Here is a 14,097-nt window from a genome sequence, read left to right as displayed (position 1 = left end):
AAAAGAAAGGAGTAGGGCCTTGGTCTCTTTATAAGAGGTCGAATACCAAGAGCCCTCCCCGTAACCGTTTGGGACTCGCCTTTAATTAAGGAAGCGTGCTAACGGGCACGATTGGGTTATCCACGTCCGTATTGATGAGAATCCCGTAAAGGGGGGGACACGATCTCTCTTTTGACAAGACGTGCCAAGGAAATCTCCTCGCCAAACGTGCTGAGGTGGAAAGAAAATGATTTGAGTAAAGGACTTGGTCGTAGTGTGATGTCACGCTGCGGAATACGTCAGCAGATTGGATTTGTGTTAATATTATTCTCTCTATGGCAATATGTGGAAGCTTATTTTGCAGAGCCGGACACTATTCTTGGTGTTTAAAATCTTCTTGAAGAACTTGGAGGAGGAACCCGCCTTGCAATGCCGAAGACAATTTGCGTGCCGGACTCGTCGTCATTGAAGCCTGGTTCAGGGGCTACTGAGGGAGTCCTGGATTAGGGGGTGCTCGGATAGCCGGACAATACCTTCAACCGGACTCCAGGACTATGAAGATACAAGATTGAAGACTTCGTCCCGTGTCCGGATGGGGCTTTCCTTGGCGTGGAAGGCAAGCTTGGCGATGCGGATATTCAAGATCTCCTACCATTGTAACCGACTCTGTGTAACCCTAACCCTATCCAGTGTCTATATAAACCGGAGGGTTCTAGTCCGTAGGACAACATCATCATACAACAATCATACCATAGGCTAGCTTCTAGGGTTTAGCCTCCTTGATCTCGTGGTAGATCTACTCTTGTACTACCCATATCATCAATATTAATCAAACAGGAGTAGGGTTTTACCTCCATCGAGAGGGCCCGAACCTGGGTAAAAACATCGTGTCCCTTGTCTCCTATTACCATCCGGCCTAGACGCACAGTTCGGGACCCTCTACCCGAGATCCGCCGGTTTTGACACCGACAACTAGTAATGCTCTTAGACAATGTTTATACGGTGTATATCACATATCTTGTATTTGTACCTTGTTTACCTATATACATATATATATATATATGAATAGCCACACCCGTATTGGTGCAGTTTCCCTAAACATAACGTTTAATATGGTATCAGCTTAGGGTTTCGGTCGTTCCTTCCGCTGCAGCCACGATCGTATCATGGCCTCGATGCGCCGCCGCCGGTCTCGCTGCCACCGCCCCGGCCGTCTCGGCCTCTCCGTTTTTTGTCGTCTTCGCCTCTGCTCTCCCTGGTCGGCGCCTCCATGGCTGCCACCGCCCAGGTCTCCGTCGCGCCACCATCGCTGGTCTTCGGCGACTCCGCCGCTCCGCCGCCGGTGGGGTCCTACGGCGCCGTCGTCCCGTTTGTGCCCTACGGCGCCGCTCCACCTGCTGCCCAGCCTGCGGGTTCCTACGGCGCTGCTTCGGCCGCTGCGGGCTCCTACAGCGCGGGCTACTACGGTGCTGCTTCGGCCGCTCTCTGGTGGGGGCCTCGTCAGGGCGCCGGGTCGCATCTGCTTCCCCAGGGCGCTCCCTCGTATCAGCCTCTCCACTCGGATGTGGGTGCTGGATCGGGTGCTGGATTGCATCTGCATGCACGGCCACCGGTGTCACATCAGGGCACTGTGCCGTAGCTGCAACCCCATTTACACTCGGACGTGGGCGCCGAAATGCACCTGTATGTACACCAGGGGGCTACGCACTCGCAACAGCCGCCGCTGGCCGGCTCCTGTATTTTAGCATTTGAGTACATATATACCACATTTCAGCACATATGTATACCACATTTTAGCATTTGAGTACATATATACCACATTTTAGCATTTATATATCACCATATGTTGTGTGATGGAATAAAAAGAATGGTATTAATTTTCAGAAATGGATAGAAATAAGCATGAATTAGATGGCACTAAACAATGTCCAATTACATTCAGGGACGAGTAGCTTGTAAGTGAACTTTTTAGCGACGCATTCACATCCGTTCTTTCTTCTTCTTTCCATTACAAGACAAACATGAGAACTCAATTTTTTTATTCAAGATAATTCTGGTGCCCCTACTTCCAAATGATCAAATGAAGAAGACCGTATAATAAGATCAACAAAATCAAAGATAAAATCATGGATTCAAAAAATAAAGATCAATGCATTTAAATAAGATCATGCACATGGGTAAAGAGAGGGGATTTTGGGCCGAGGATAGTGGTTGCGTTAGCCTGGTAAAGCGGCTAGGTGTTTTTTCTTTAGTGGATGAAAAATGGAACATACCTATTTTTCTCAAACTCTTGCCCTAATAAGATTTTTTAACCGCGGGATTCGCGACGCATTGCCACATACTTATGCAGTGGCATCGATCAGTCGTCCAAAGCTGCCTTGATCCTTTTTCTTCCCTGATCATGCAACTACGTACTCCCCCGTTCCGAAATATAAGTCTTTCTAGAGATTCCAACAAGTGACTACATACGGAGCAAAATGAGTGAATCTACACTCTAACATATATCTATATACATTCATATGTTGTAGTCCATTTGAAATGTCTAAAATAACTTATATTTAGGAACAGAGCGAGTACTTAGCAAGAGACAGATGGATGCATGCAAATGCAAAAGGTGACTACCAGCCGGCCCAACAAGGCCTAGGGTTCATACTTTCACTAGTGCAAGTTCTCTCAACAATAATAACATAATTGGATCATATAACTATCCCTCAACATGCAACAAAGAGTCACTCCAAAGCCACTAATAGCGGAGAACAAACGAAGAGATTATGATAGGGTACGAAACCACCTCAAAGTTATTCTTTCGGATCAATCTATTCAAGAGTTTGTACTAGAATAACACCTTAAGACACATATCAACCAAAACCCTAATGTCACCTAGATACTCCAATGTCACCTAGATACTCCAATGTCACCTCAAGTATCTGTGGGTATGATTATACGATATGCATCACACAATCTCAGATTCATCTATTCAATCCAACACAAAGTACTTCAAAGAGTGCCCCAAAGTTTCTACCGGAGAGTCAAGACGAAAACGTGTGCCAACCCCTATGCATAGGTTCATGGGCGGAACCCGCAAGTTGATCACCAAAACATACATCAAGTGAATCACGCGATATCCCATTGTCACCACAGATACGCACGGCAAGACATACATCAAGTGTTCTCAAACCATTAAAGACTCAATCCGATAAGATAACCTCAAAGGGAAAACTCAATCCATTACAAGAGAGTAGAGGGGGAGAAACATCATAAGATCCAACTATAATAGCAAAGCTCGCGATACATCAAGATCGTGCCAAATCAAGAACATGAGAGAGAGAGAGAGATCAAACACATAGCTACTGGTACATACCCTCAGCCCCGAGGGTGAACTACTCCCTCCTCGTCATGGAGAGTGCCGGGATGGTGAAGATGGCCACCGGTGAGGGATCCCCCCTCCGGCAGGGTGCCGGAATAGGGTCCCGATTGGTTTTTGGTGACTACAGAGGCTTGCGGCGGCGGAACTCCCGATCTCTTCTGTTCCGCGAAGGTTTTAGGGTATATTGGTATATATAGGAGGAAGAAACACGTCAGGGGAGCCACGAGGGGCCCATGAGGGTGGAGGGCGCGCCCAGGGGGGTGGGCGCGCCCCCCTGCCTCGTGCCTTCCTCGTTGCTTCCCTTACGTAGACTCCAAGTCTTCTGAATTGCTTCCATTCCAAAAAATAACTCTCCCGAAGGTTTCATTCCATTTGGACTCCGTTTGATATTCTTTCTCTGCGAAACACTGAAACAAGGGAAAAAACAGAAACTGGCACTAGGCTCTGGGTTAATAGGTTAGTCCCAAAAATAATATAAAAGTATTTAATAAAGCCCATAAACATCCAAAACAGATAATATAATAGCATGGAACAATAAAAAATTATAGATACGTTGGAGACGTATCAACACCTCAGGTTGATATGGATCCAATCTGTCCTCCTCTCGTGCATGACAATCATGGGGTAGATGATGACACTCAAGACAGTGGAGATGCAACTGATCAAGGCAATACAAGTCAAAGTGGCGAGCAGCCATCAAGTGATGCTGATGATGAAGTTAGTAATGATGATGCCAACGAAAATCCACCTGATTCACCACCAGTCAGTAGCAAAGAAGAAGTGAAAGAGTTCACATTCCTTCTTCTAAATATCCACCACATCAATATGTGTTGATGACAGATGCACGTGAGCCCTCATGCTATGAGGAGGCAATGTATGATGAGAACAAAGAAGAATGGTCAGAAGCCATGCAGGATGAGATGAATTCCCTGTATGAGAATGATACTTTTGAGTTGGTGAATCTGCCAAAGGGCAAGAAAGCACTCAAGAACAAGTGGGTGTACAGAGTGAAGACTGAAGAAAACACCTCACATCCAAGGTACAAGGCCAGATTGGTTGTGAAAGGATTCAGTCAGAAAAAGGGCATTGATTATGGTGAGATATTCTCTCCAGTGGTCAAGATGTCTTCGATCCGAGTTGTGCTTGGCATGGCTGCCACCATGGACTTGGAAATTGAACAACTTGATGTGAAGACAACATTCTTACATGGTGACCTAGAGGAGGAGATATACATGGAGCAGCCAGAGGGATTCATGGTTGCAGGCAAGGAGCACTTAGTTTGCAAATTGAAGAAGAGTTTGTATGGATTGAAGCAAGCTCCTCGACAGTGGTACAAGAAGTTTGAGTCTTTTATGACTGCGCTTGGTTACCATAAAGCACAGCCTGGTCATTATGTAATTATAAAGAGGTACGCCGAGGGTGACTTCATTATTCTCTTGTTGTATGTTGATGATATGCTGATTGTTGGAAATGTCACAAAGAGGATTGCTCTCCTCAAGAAGGCATTGAGTAAATCATTTGCCATGAAGGATTTAGGACCAGCTAAGCAAATACTTGGCATGAAGATCTCCCGTGATAGATCAAAGAAGCTGCTTTGGCTTTCACAGGAAAGATACATTGAGAAGGTACTTGAAAGGTTCAATATGAAAGATGCAAAATATATTATCTCTCCGCTTGCAGGCCATCACAAACTGAATTCAAAACAATGTCCTACAAGCAAGAAGGAGAAAGAAGAAATGAGGAAAGTACCTTACCAGTCTGCTGTGGGCAGTTTGATGTATGCCATGGTATGAACTAGGCCTGACATTGCCTATGCAGTTGGAGTTGTTAGCCGGTTCATGACAAATCCAGGTAAAGCTCACTGGGAAGCAGTGAAGTGGATTCTCAGGTATCTCAAGGGAACTTATACATCTTGTTTATGCTGTGATCATGTATAGCAGGGCTATACAGATGCAGATTATGCAGGTGACAAGGATCATAGGAAGTCCACATCTGGATACCTGATGACTTATGCAGGGGGAGCAGTGTCATGGCAATCAAGATTGCAGAAATGTGTTTCTACATCAACTACGGAAGCTGAGTACATTGCAGTTGTTGATGCTGGAAAGGAAGTTTTGTGGATGAAGAACTTCTTGCAAGAGCTCGGCATGAAGCAAGAGAAGTATGTTTTGTTTTGTGACAGTCATAGTGCTATTCATCTTGCCAAGAATTCAAGCTATCACTCTCGAACCAAGCACATTGATGTGAAGTACCATTGGATTCGAGATGTTGTGAGTTCCAGGTTGCTGAAACTTGAGAAGATCCATACCGACGACAATGGTTCAGATATGATGACCAAGATATTGCCAAATGAGAAGCTACAAGCATGTTGCAAGGTAGCGGGCATGGCAGTGCCCCCCTCATGAGTCGGAGGGGGAGATTTGTTGGGATATCCTCCTCATGTGGGCCGTGAGAGGTGCAGAAGCCCACTAGCCATTAGGGTTATGACCTAGGATCATTTTGGAATTTGCACATGAGTAGATGGGGATGCTTTACCCTCCATCCAGCAGCCACCATCAAGTGTGACGAAATTAGTTCATCCTCCAAGAGAGAAGAAGAGAGAAAACCAAGAGAGCAAGGGAAGAAGAGGAAGATTGAAGGAAGAAGAAAAGGGAGCTCCTCCCCAAGGTTGTGATGGTCCAGATTCACTATCTTGTCTCCTTCAAGCTTCGGTTCCACCATCTTTGGTGAGATTGTTCCAATCCCTAGTTCTTGAGCTCCAAATCTTGTTGTGTTCGTCCAAGATTCAGAAATCTTGATGTATGAGATCCTCTAGTGTTGTCTAGAGAAGAACTTATTGTATCCCACCTTTGATAATAGTGGAAGAGGATTTGGGTGGCTTCGGCCCGTGGTTTTTCCCCTCAAGTTGGGGGGTTTCCCACGTAAAATCTGGTGTCTCTTTGTTGATGCTTGGTCCTGTCCAGAAACTTACTCCTACCACAAGACACTAGGATGAGGAGTGTCTTGCCTGCTGAGTAACATTTTTTCTATCTCCATATATGCTGCTGCATATGTTTCCTTCCGTGCTAAGCAACGATCTTTGAGTTAGTACATGATGTGGTGCTGAGATTGCTTTGTTTCCGCTACAGTTTTCAGTTAACCACAAGTGCATTTGTGTGCTAATTCCCAACAAAGTGTGCATCCAACCTGTATATCTTGCTGAATCAAATATCGACTGTGAGTCACGAATTGACATGAAAAACTCTCTTGAGATAATAGGGGTTAGACCCACCCCTTTCAATTTTTGGGAATTTTGGTTAAATGATGCCAAATCACTACTATCCTAAAAGATTAAGCCAAACCACAACCATCCAAACATGCTTAATCTTACAAAAGGTAAGGAAACTACAATTTCAGAGATGGCAATCCCAAGATATAAGCTACAATTTCAGAGATGCGAGTCAAGGATACTCAATAAATTTCAGAGATGCTGCAGATATATACTTTTATATTAAGATGAAAACAAGCATCTAGCAGTACTTTAGACATTTGTATAGCTGATTTGGTGTACGAGTAAGGGCGCCCATCTGCCCCGCCGTCGCCACTGAGGAGAGGCAGGGACGAGGGCCGTCCGCCGCGGGAACCAAGGCCGAACGCCGCCGTGGGTCGGGGACGAGCGCCGTCCGCCGCGGGAGCCGGGACGAGCGCCGCCGCGAGCTGGGGAGCTAGCTGGACGAGCGCCGCCGCGCCGCAGCGACCTCTTCTCAGGTACCCTCTCTCTCTCTCTCTCTCTCTTATTCCATTAGTGCAGAGGCGGAGCTAGCTGATCTCTGTCCTTAGTAGTGATTTTGTTGTGCTTAGTAGTGATTTTTGTTGGGGCAAAGCTAGCTGATATCGCTATGCACGAGCTTTGCCCAGGCTCCTTGCGCTGTCTGGCTCCGCTATGATTAGTGCACTTGATCAGATGCAGGCAACAAAATTGAAATTGGTACTTGTATACTGGTAGAGCTAACCATAATGTACCTCCTGCTGTGGTATTTGATATAACTGGTTGTCCAGTCACCGGTATAATACTAATAGTGACAAACTATACTCTGAATAAATATGGAGACTTGCAGCACTACACTCTAAAAATATCAGTCAACACTACACTCTGAATAAATATGGAGACTTGCCGCGAGTTAAGTACTTCTGTGCGTCTCAATAAGACTATAATCTGCTAAGCTTTTGGTTTCAACATAGGAACTACTTCTATTTTGAGTCAACACTACATTTCTGAATAAATATGGAGACTTGCAGCGAGTATTGTACTTCTATTTTCTCTGTTCACTACATCACAACAGTATACTTCTATAATTCATAACTTTTGTCAGCAATAAATATGGAATTTGGCAGAATCGTGCGTTGTGCGATGGGATCGATTGGCAACAGGATACCCGAAGTTGGTATGTGGTTCAGAAATTCGGATGAGGCTTGGGAGTTCTGCGTGCAATATGGAGGTCACATAGGCTTTGATGTGAGGAAAAGAAATACCATCAAAAGCAGAACTGATGGAACAATCACTTCATGTAGGTTTGTTTGTTCCAATGAAGGCATTCGAAGGAAAAGTCAAATAGATCACGAGCCAAAGCGCATTAGAGCTGAAACAAGAACCAATTGTAAAGTTCGGATGATTGTTTCATTTGATCGAGTGGCCAAATTTTTTGAAGTCACCGAAGTTGATTTGGAACACAATCACCTCCTTCAATTGCCACAAACCTGTCACTTGTTGGCATCACAAAGGAAGATTTCTGATGTGCAAGCTTTAGAGATAGAAACAACCGATGATTCTGGAATTATGCCAAAAGCTTCACATGATTCCTTTGCCTGCTCGTGTTGCCTTCATGTCCTCTTGTTCCATCTTCTGGAACTTCTATTTTGTCGACCACAATGAACAAATGAACTTCTAATTCTCAACTTCAGGCCAGTTCTTGCTGCAACTCAAAATCTCCGATGATTACTCTAAGCGCGGGTGCATTCTAACAAAAGACCGGCTCGTCTTATTGTTCAGATCCATTCAACTGCAGCAGAGGAGGATCTGGAGGGGCTTCTTTCCTATTATACGTAGTATGGCCGTGGTGCCTTGGGCAATTCTGGTGGTGATCTCTTGAGTCGACAGACATTATCGCAGATGATCCATAAGTATGTGGATACGGTCGATGGAGAAATTACAGTTTTGTCTAAACATCTATGAGCATGTTGCTCTAATTTGACAATGAAAGTGTTGTAATCTGTATCATTTATTCAGTGACCTTAAACTTTTATATGACAAAGACGTTAGTGCAGGCATCTGAATACAGTTTTGTAAGTGCCATTCTCCAGGAATCTGAATTCCATTTTTTAAAATTAAACTTTAATGTGTGAGTTTCTATGGACAGTCCGAGAAAGAATAAAATGAAGATTGAAGCAGGTTCCAGCATCTTTAATAGCATTTTTCCCTTTTCGTGGTCAATATTATCTTTTCCTAACATGGTTCACTAATCACAAACCGTTCCTTAAGCAAAGACACTTGTTTCACAGTATAATACTGAGCTATGCCCACTAGAAAACCATTTATTAATGAGTCTGGGCTGAAAAACTGTGAAGTCTGAATGTTTTTGCCTTGGGAAACTGCTGTCTGTTGGATGCAGGCTGGGCGGTGGATGGGAGGCCGCGAGGCACACGGTGACGATGACAAGTAGTCCTGGCCATGGGAAGCCTGGCCCGGCTGGCCCGGCCCGAAAAAGCCCGACCTGGCCCGGCCCGACGCTGTCCCCGGGCAGGGCTCGGGCCTAGTTTTTGAGCCCGAAGGCCGGGCCGGGCCCGGGCCCGTTGTTTTTCCATTTTTCAAAAGGTCGGGCCGGGCCGGCCCGAAGCCCGACAGGCTTTTACGTGCTTGGGCCGGGCTCAGGACCAGAAACACAGGCCCGATGGCCCGGCCGGGCCTGGGCCTGGGTTTTTTGTGTCGGGCTTGGCTAGGCCCGGCCGAAGCCCGGCCCGTCCCGAGGTTTGGCCAGGTATACTGACAAGCCTGATCTCTATCCACGGATCTGGGGCTGGGACTCGCTTTCTCTCGCTCTCGCTCTAGATCTGGGCCTAGGGTTCCACGCCGCCGCCGGTCGCTCCTCCTCGTCGCGGCTAGCTCCGGCCACATGGACGGGGGGTAGAAGCCCATCTTCCTCCGCTCCTCCCGTCCTCCGGCCACCACGACTTGCCACGCGCCACGGCAGCGCGGCCAGCGGCTCCATGACGCAGGCAGCAGTAGTCTAGTGGCAATTGCTGTTCAAAAGAGCATGAAACTGTTCTTAATTTATGTCTGGATTTTTCGCCACTGTTCTCACAGGATTGCTTCTCATCATGTATTCTCAGCAGGAAGCAGCCGGCGGCGGCGAGTGGCGAAGTGGGTGGAACATGGAACTATGGTTCAACCGTTTTGTCCGCATTGTTGCTCTGCTGGAAAGGGCGGGCAACTTCTTTGGTGCGCTGGATTTCATCTTGGCAACCACGATGGTAGTCGGAGGATTTTCAGACTACCTGGACCGGGATTTCTGGTACACCACAACCATTGTCTTTTTCGAAGGATGCAGGTGCGTCCCTTCAATTTCTGCCAGTGTTTTAATTTTTTCGCTACAAGACTTGATATCCCCCGTCCTCACTCAAAACAGGATATTCAGTCGACAAACAAGAACAGACGATCACATTATGTTCAAGGCAATAGGCAGTATTCAGTTTAAACGTGTAAATCTTGGGAATAACAGTGGTTCCTTGTATTTTGCAAATGCCGTGATGATGCTAGTATCTCTATATCTATTGGCTTATGCTCCCATTGCTATGATGCTTTTCTCCTCTACTGCATGGAGAATGTCTTATGCACTGACTGTGATATTGGTATCTCTGCTGATGGTTTATAACGGCTGGTTTTATAAGCTGGTTGGTCATGCAAGCAAAAGAGAGAGTATGATACTATTTCAATTCTCTGCCCCGGCCGCTCTTCTGTTGAGTAAGGTGTTACTCCATATTTCAGTAGGACATTGGTACTTTGATCATACGGACTACACGGCCATTGCTTTCTGGTTTATCTTGTACCTTGTTGCGAGGTTTGGGTCACCGGTTAACTGTCTACTTAATAAAGCGGGAGCAAAGGGACTTCATTCCCTGCTGCTAATGGCAGTAATATGCGAAGCGATGGATGAAGATATACGTACAATCTTGTTTGTGCTGGGTGGGATTTTTGTGGTAGGTTCCATACAAACTCAACTTGCTTCAATACAGATCATTGTATCATATTGTTATCTTGTCAGTGGTATTGAAGTGAATGGTAGTGCCAACAAAAATGTGAAGCCTGCACTGAAGATGGTGTACGGCCTAGCTTTGACTCAAGGGATACTGTATATGGCAGCATGTGGTTTAGAATCTTTTTCATTTCTGCTCCGTAAAACAATTGCTCTTACCTATGGCCTGACAGATATTTCTGGGATGAGCGCACTTGACCTCTACTATGAGCATTGCTATGCAACATTTCTGCACAAGAGTATATTGGACAGCACACAGAAGAGGAGCCTTGTCAGATTTGCTATTGAGTCTTTGAAACCAGAAGCCCGACACCACAAGAAACGTGCTGCTGTTCGAATATTGAACTCAGTTCTTCAGAAGCAAAAGGCTTCCAGTTCTGAATCCGACATCCTTTCCCTAATCACAACCTCAAACAATGCAGTGATGACTTTAATCAATATTTTGGGATGGCAATTCCCTCAGTATGATGATCTGAGGCTACGTGCCGCAAAGGTTGTTGTTTGCATAGCTCCATATCTACATATAAACGAGTTCCCTGCTCTCTTGCAGCTCGTTTTATCACTTGTTGATTCTCAAGTGGTCAGTGGAGGCATGACGAGCAATCAGCAAATAATCGGTAATGGTAGACAGAAAAGGAGGACCGCAGACATTGAGGGAGGGAACAGGCCAGAAGCTCTGGTTTGCAAACTGTGGCAGCACTTCCAAATATTGAAGTCAGTTCCACACGCGGATTCAGAGGATACAGGCTCTCTGTCAGCACTTGGATTGAACATACTAAATGGTCTTTCGCAGAATGTTCAGAATTTTTCGGAGGAGTTCTTGAGAGCAACAGAGGTCCTCATACGTTGCTTTCCTGGCCCGACAGTAGCGCAGCGAGAAGAGTTCATAACTTCATGGTTGAAATTAATAGCCAAACTTTCAGGGGTAAAGGGGGAAGTCGGTGTAAAACTGCGTCAAGGGCTTACGGAGGGCAACTTTTTAATACTTAACTTCGTCGAGGTCTTGGAGCTGGAGGGAAGCTCCAGCTACGTTGAACACACAAAGCTGGTGTTTCAGATCATTGCAAATGTCTCCATTGCGATGAAGACAAGGAACAAGATTGGGTCAGTCCCAATGGTAATTAGCAAGTTGTTGAAAGAGTTTATTGGGGAGGAATCCCAACCACTAAGGGCAGAGGCAGGTGCTGCCCTCGCCATGCTGGCATTAGAAAGCCCTCAGACCTGCTATGACATACTCACGAAAGCAGGTAATAAGATTGTAGTTGATCTTACCTTCAAGTTCCAGAAAGGTCAATATGTATACCCAGCTGCAAGGCTATTATATAGCCTCTGCAAACACTCAATGGAATCAATGTCGAGTCATGAATGTTTTCTTGATTACCTGATGACGACGTTGGCAGCGGTAAGTTATTTTTGGTTTCATTTTCTGTCTTTTTTGTTTTGTGATGTTAGTTCAGCCATTTCATTCTGTGCTACTTGACTTTGCAATCGCTAATTATTTTCATTGCCATGGAATAAAAAGCTACAAGGAATCATGAAGTAGAAACTACGTCACCTGAAATTTGCAGTGCGCTTTATGTGCAGGTGTTGGGCTGGATAAATGATGCGGAGGGCAAGGAGATGACGGCCCTAATTGGCCTAGCTTCAGAAACTTTTAACGCCATGCCTGCTGAAGGAATCGCACTTGTTCTTGACTCATCAGATGGGGCGTTTGTGAAGAAGATGGTGCAAGAGCTTTATGCCTGCAGTAAAGCCAGCCCAGAAGAATTTGCAGGTATGCGAAGGATGTTTTTTTTTTGAGGTAATAGCACCCCAGGTCCTTGTAGGTAAAATACAAAGCAGCAGCTGAATTTACTATCATCCATAACATGCAGCAGATCAGATGCATACTTGACTGCATCCTCTGCCCGGGTGTGCCCGGCGCGGAGGATCACTACAACCTGATACATACATACAGTACAGTAAAAGCAGCTAGAACAAAACGATCCACAAAATGTATACATACTCTGCTGGGGGTTATGAAAAAAGAGAATATGCTCTGGGTGCAGGATCTTCAAATTAACTTCAATTGGTTGCACTTTTTTTTGAGGGAAAGCCTTCATGGCGATAGTAAAGTACATCTCTTTTTGCAGGTATGGGAAGGGTGTTGGTTGAGCTCACAACATCTGTAGTGAAGTCGAGCCCACGGTACAGTATGCACTTCAAGGCAACTGGGACAATTGAAGTACTTACTAGGTTGGAACAGTGTTTATGGATGCTGGTTCCAGAGGAGCAGGGCGCAATGCGTGTCAGGCTGACCGAAGCAAAGGCCTTGATTGAGGCTGATCAACATGGTGACGATGAGATCTTGTCGGAGGGTTAGTATAGTATTTGTCCACGGTTGCAAGAACTAGGCAGTCCGACTTGTTTCTTTGCTATTATCAGACCAGCAAAATGTACATGGTGACGATGATGAGATCTTGTTGGCGGGTTAGTATAGTATTCGTCCACGGTTGCAAAAACTTGTTTCTTTGCTATTATCAGACCAACAAAATGTACATGGTGATCATGATGAGATCTTGTTCGTGGGTTAGTATAGTATTTGTCCACGGTTGCATGCAAGAACTAGGGATCCGAGGTGGTGACCGTGAGGCTGGCATGCACAGAGCGCGCTCTGTGCAGCGCCCGTGCCCTGCCCACACGGCACAGCCCAACCGCGTGCAGCCCCTCCCTTACTCCCCCAAGCCTCTCCCCACGCCTGGCCCAGCCTCGCCGTGGCTAGGCCCCTTCCGTCGAGCATGGCCGTGGCTCCGACCTATGTGCGTCCGTGACTGTAGCAGCGTCGCGAGGCGCTAGGCCGACGCAGAAGCTCTTGGCCGCTTGCTGCAGTCCATACGAGACTTTAGAGAGCACTTGAAAAAACACACCGAGAAAACCAACTCCAAAATAAAAGCCAAATAATGCAAAAGTTTTTGTCAAACCACACTTTATCATGATTTATTAGCTTAAGTGTTGTGGCATGAAAAATCAGGGTGTGACAACACTGATCCGGATGACTCTAAGTCACAAACCGGATATGTTTTTATATTGAATGGTGGAGCTATCATTTGGTGCAGTTCCAAGCAGAGCGTCGTGGTGGGATCTACGTGTGAAGCGGAGTACATAGCTGCTTCGGAAGCAGCAAATGAAGGAGTCTGGATGAAGGAGTTCATATCCGATCTAGGTGTAATACCTAGTGCATCGGGTCCGATGAAAATCTTTTGTGACAATACTGGAGCAATTGCCTTGGCGAAGGAATCCAGATTTCATAAGAGAACCAAACACATCAAGAGACGCTTCAAATCCATCCGCGATCAAGTCAAGGAGGGAGACATAGAGGTTTGCAAAATACATACGGATCTGAATGCTGCAGACCCTTGACTAAGCCTCTTCCATGAGCAAAACATGATCGGCACCAAGACTCCATGGGTGTTAGAATCATTA

At 45.9% G+C, this 14,097-nt stretch overlaps 1 protein-coding gene across 3 annotated transcripts; it reads left to right on the top strand.

The window, feature by feature from the left end:
• The first annotated feature begins 9,379 nt into the window (after window positions 1-9,379).
• On the top strand, window positions 9,380-13,207 carry LOC125513470 (uncharacterized). Of its 3 annotated transcripts, none has more exons than XM_048678599.2 (5): window positions 9,380-9,598; window positions 9,716-9,930; window positions 10,009-12,037; window positions 12,220-12,409; window positions 12,768-13,207. In XM_048678599.2, exons 1-5 carry the CDS (start codon window positions 9,590-9,592, stop codon window positions 12,995-12,997), a joined length of 2,673 nt encoding a protein of 890 aa, XP_048534556.1. In that variant the 5' UTR covers window positions 9,380-9,589; the 3' UTR covers window positions 12,998-13,207. The 3 variants fall into 3 exon arrangements, with proteins under 3 accessions (XP_048534556.1, XP_048534555.1, XP_048534553.1); XM_048678598.2 differs by having other exon boundaries at window positions 9,713-9,930; XM_048678596.2 differs by having other exon boundaries at window positions 9,380-9,930.
• Window positions 13,208-14,097: the final 890 nt, after the last annotated feature.

This window comes from Triticum urartu, chromosome 6A, assembly GCF_056163025.1.
Source record: "Triticum urartu cultivar PI428250 chromosome 6A, HENAU_Tu73, whole genome shotgun sequence".
In the NCBI taxonomy this organism is placed as follows: domain Eukaryota; kingdom Viridiplantae; phylum Streptophyta; class Magnoliopsida; order Poales; family Poaceae; genus Triticum; species Triticum urartu.
This window is presented reverse-complemented; position numbering and strand designations above follow the sequence as displayed.

Bases quoted from the DNA above. Each gene is read 5' to 3' on its own strand.
- LOC125513470 (XM_048678596.2), top strand. From the start codon at position 9,656: ATGTCTGGATTTTTCGCCACTGTTCTCACAGGATTGCTTCTCATCATG. The intron at 9,931-10,008 runs GTGCGTCCCTTC...CACTCAAAACAG, and splicing joins GTCTTTTTCGAAGGATGCAG to GATATTCAGTCGACAAACAA. The intron at 12,410-12,767 runs GTATGCGAAGGA...CTCTTTTTGCAG, and splicing joins CAGCCCAGAAGAATTTGCAG to GTATGGGAAGGGTGTTGGTT.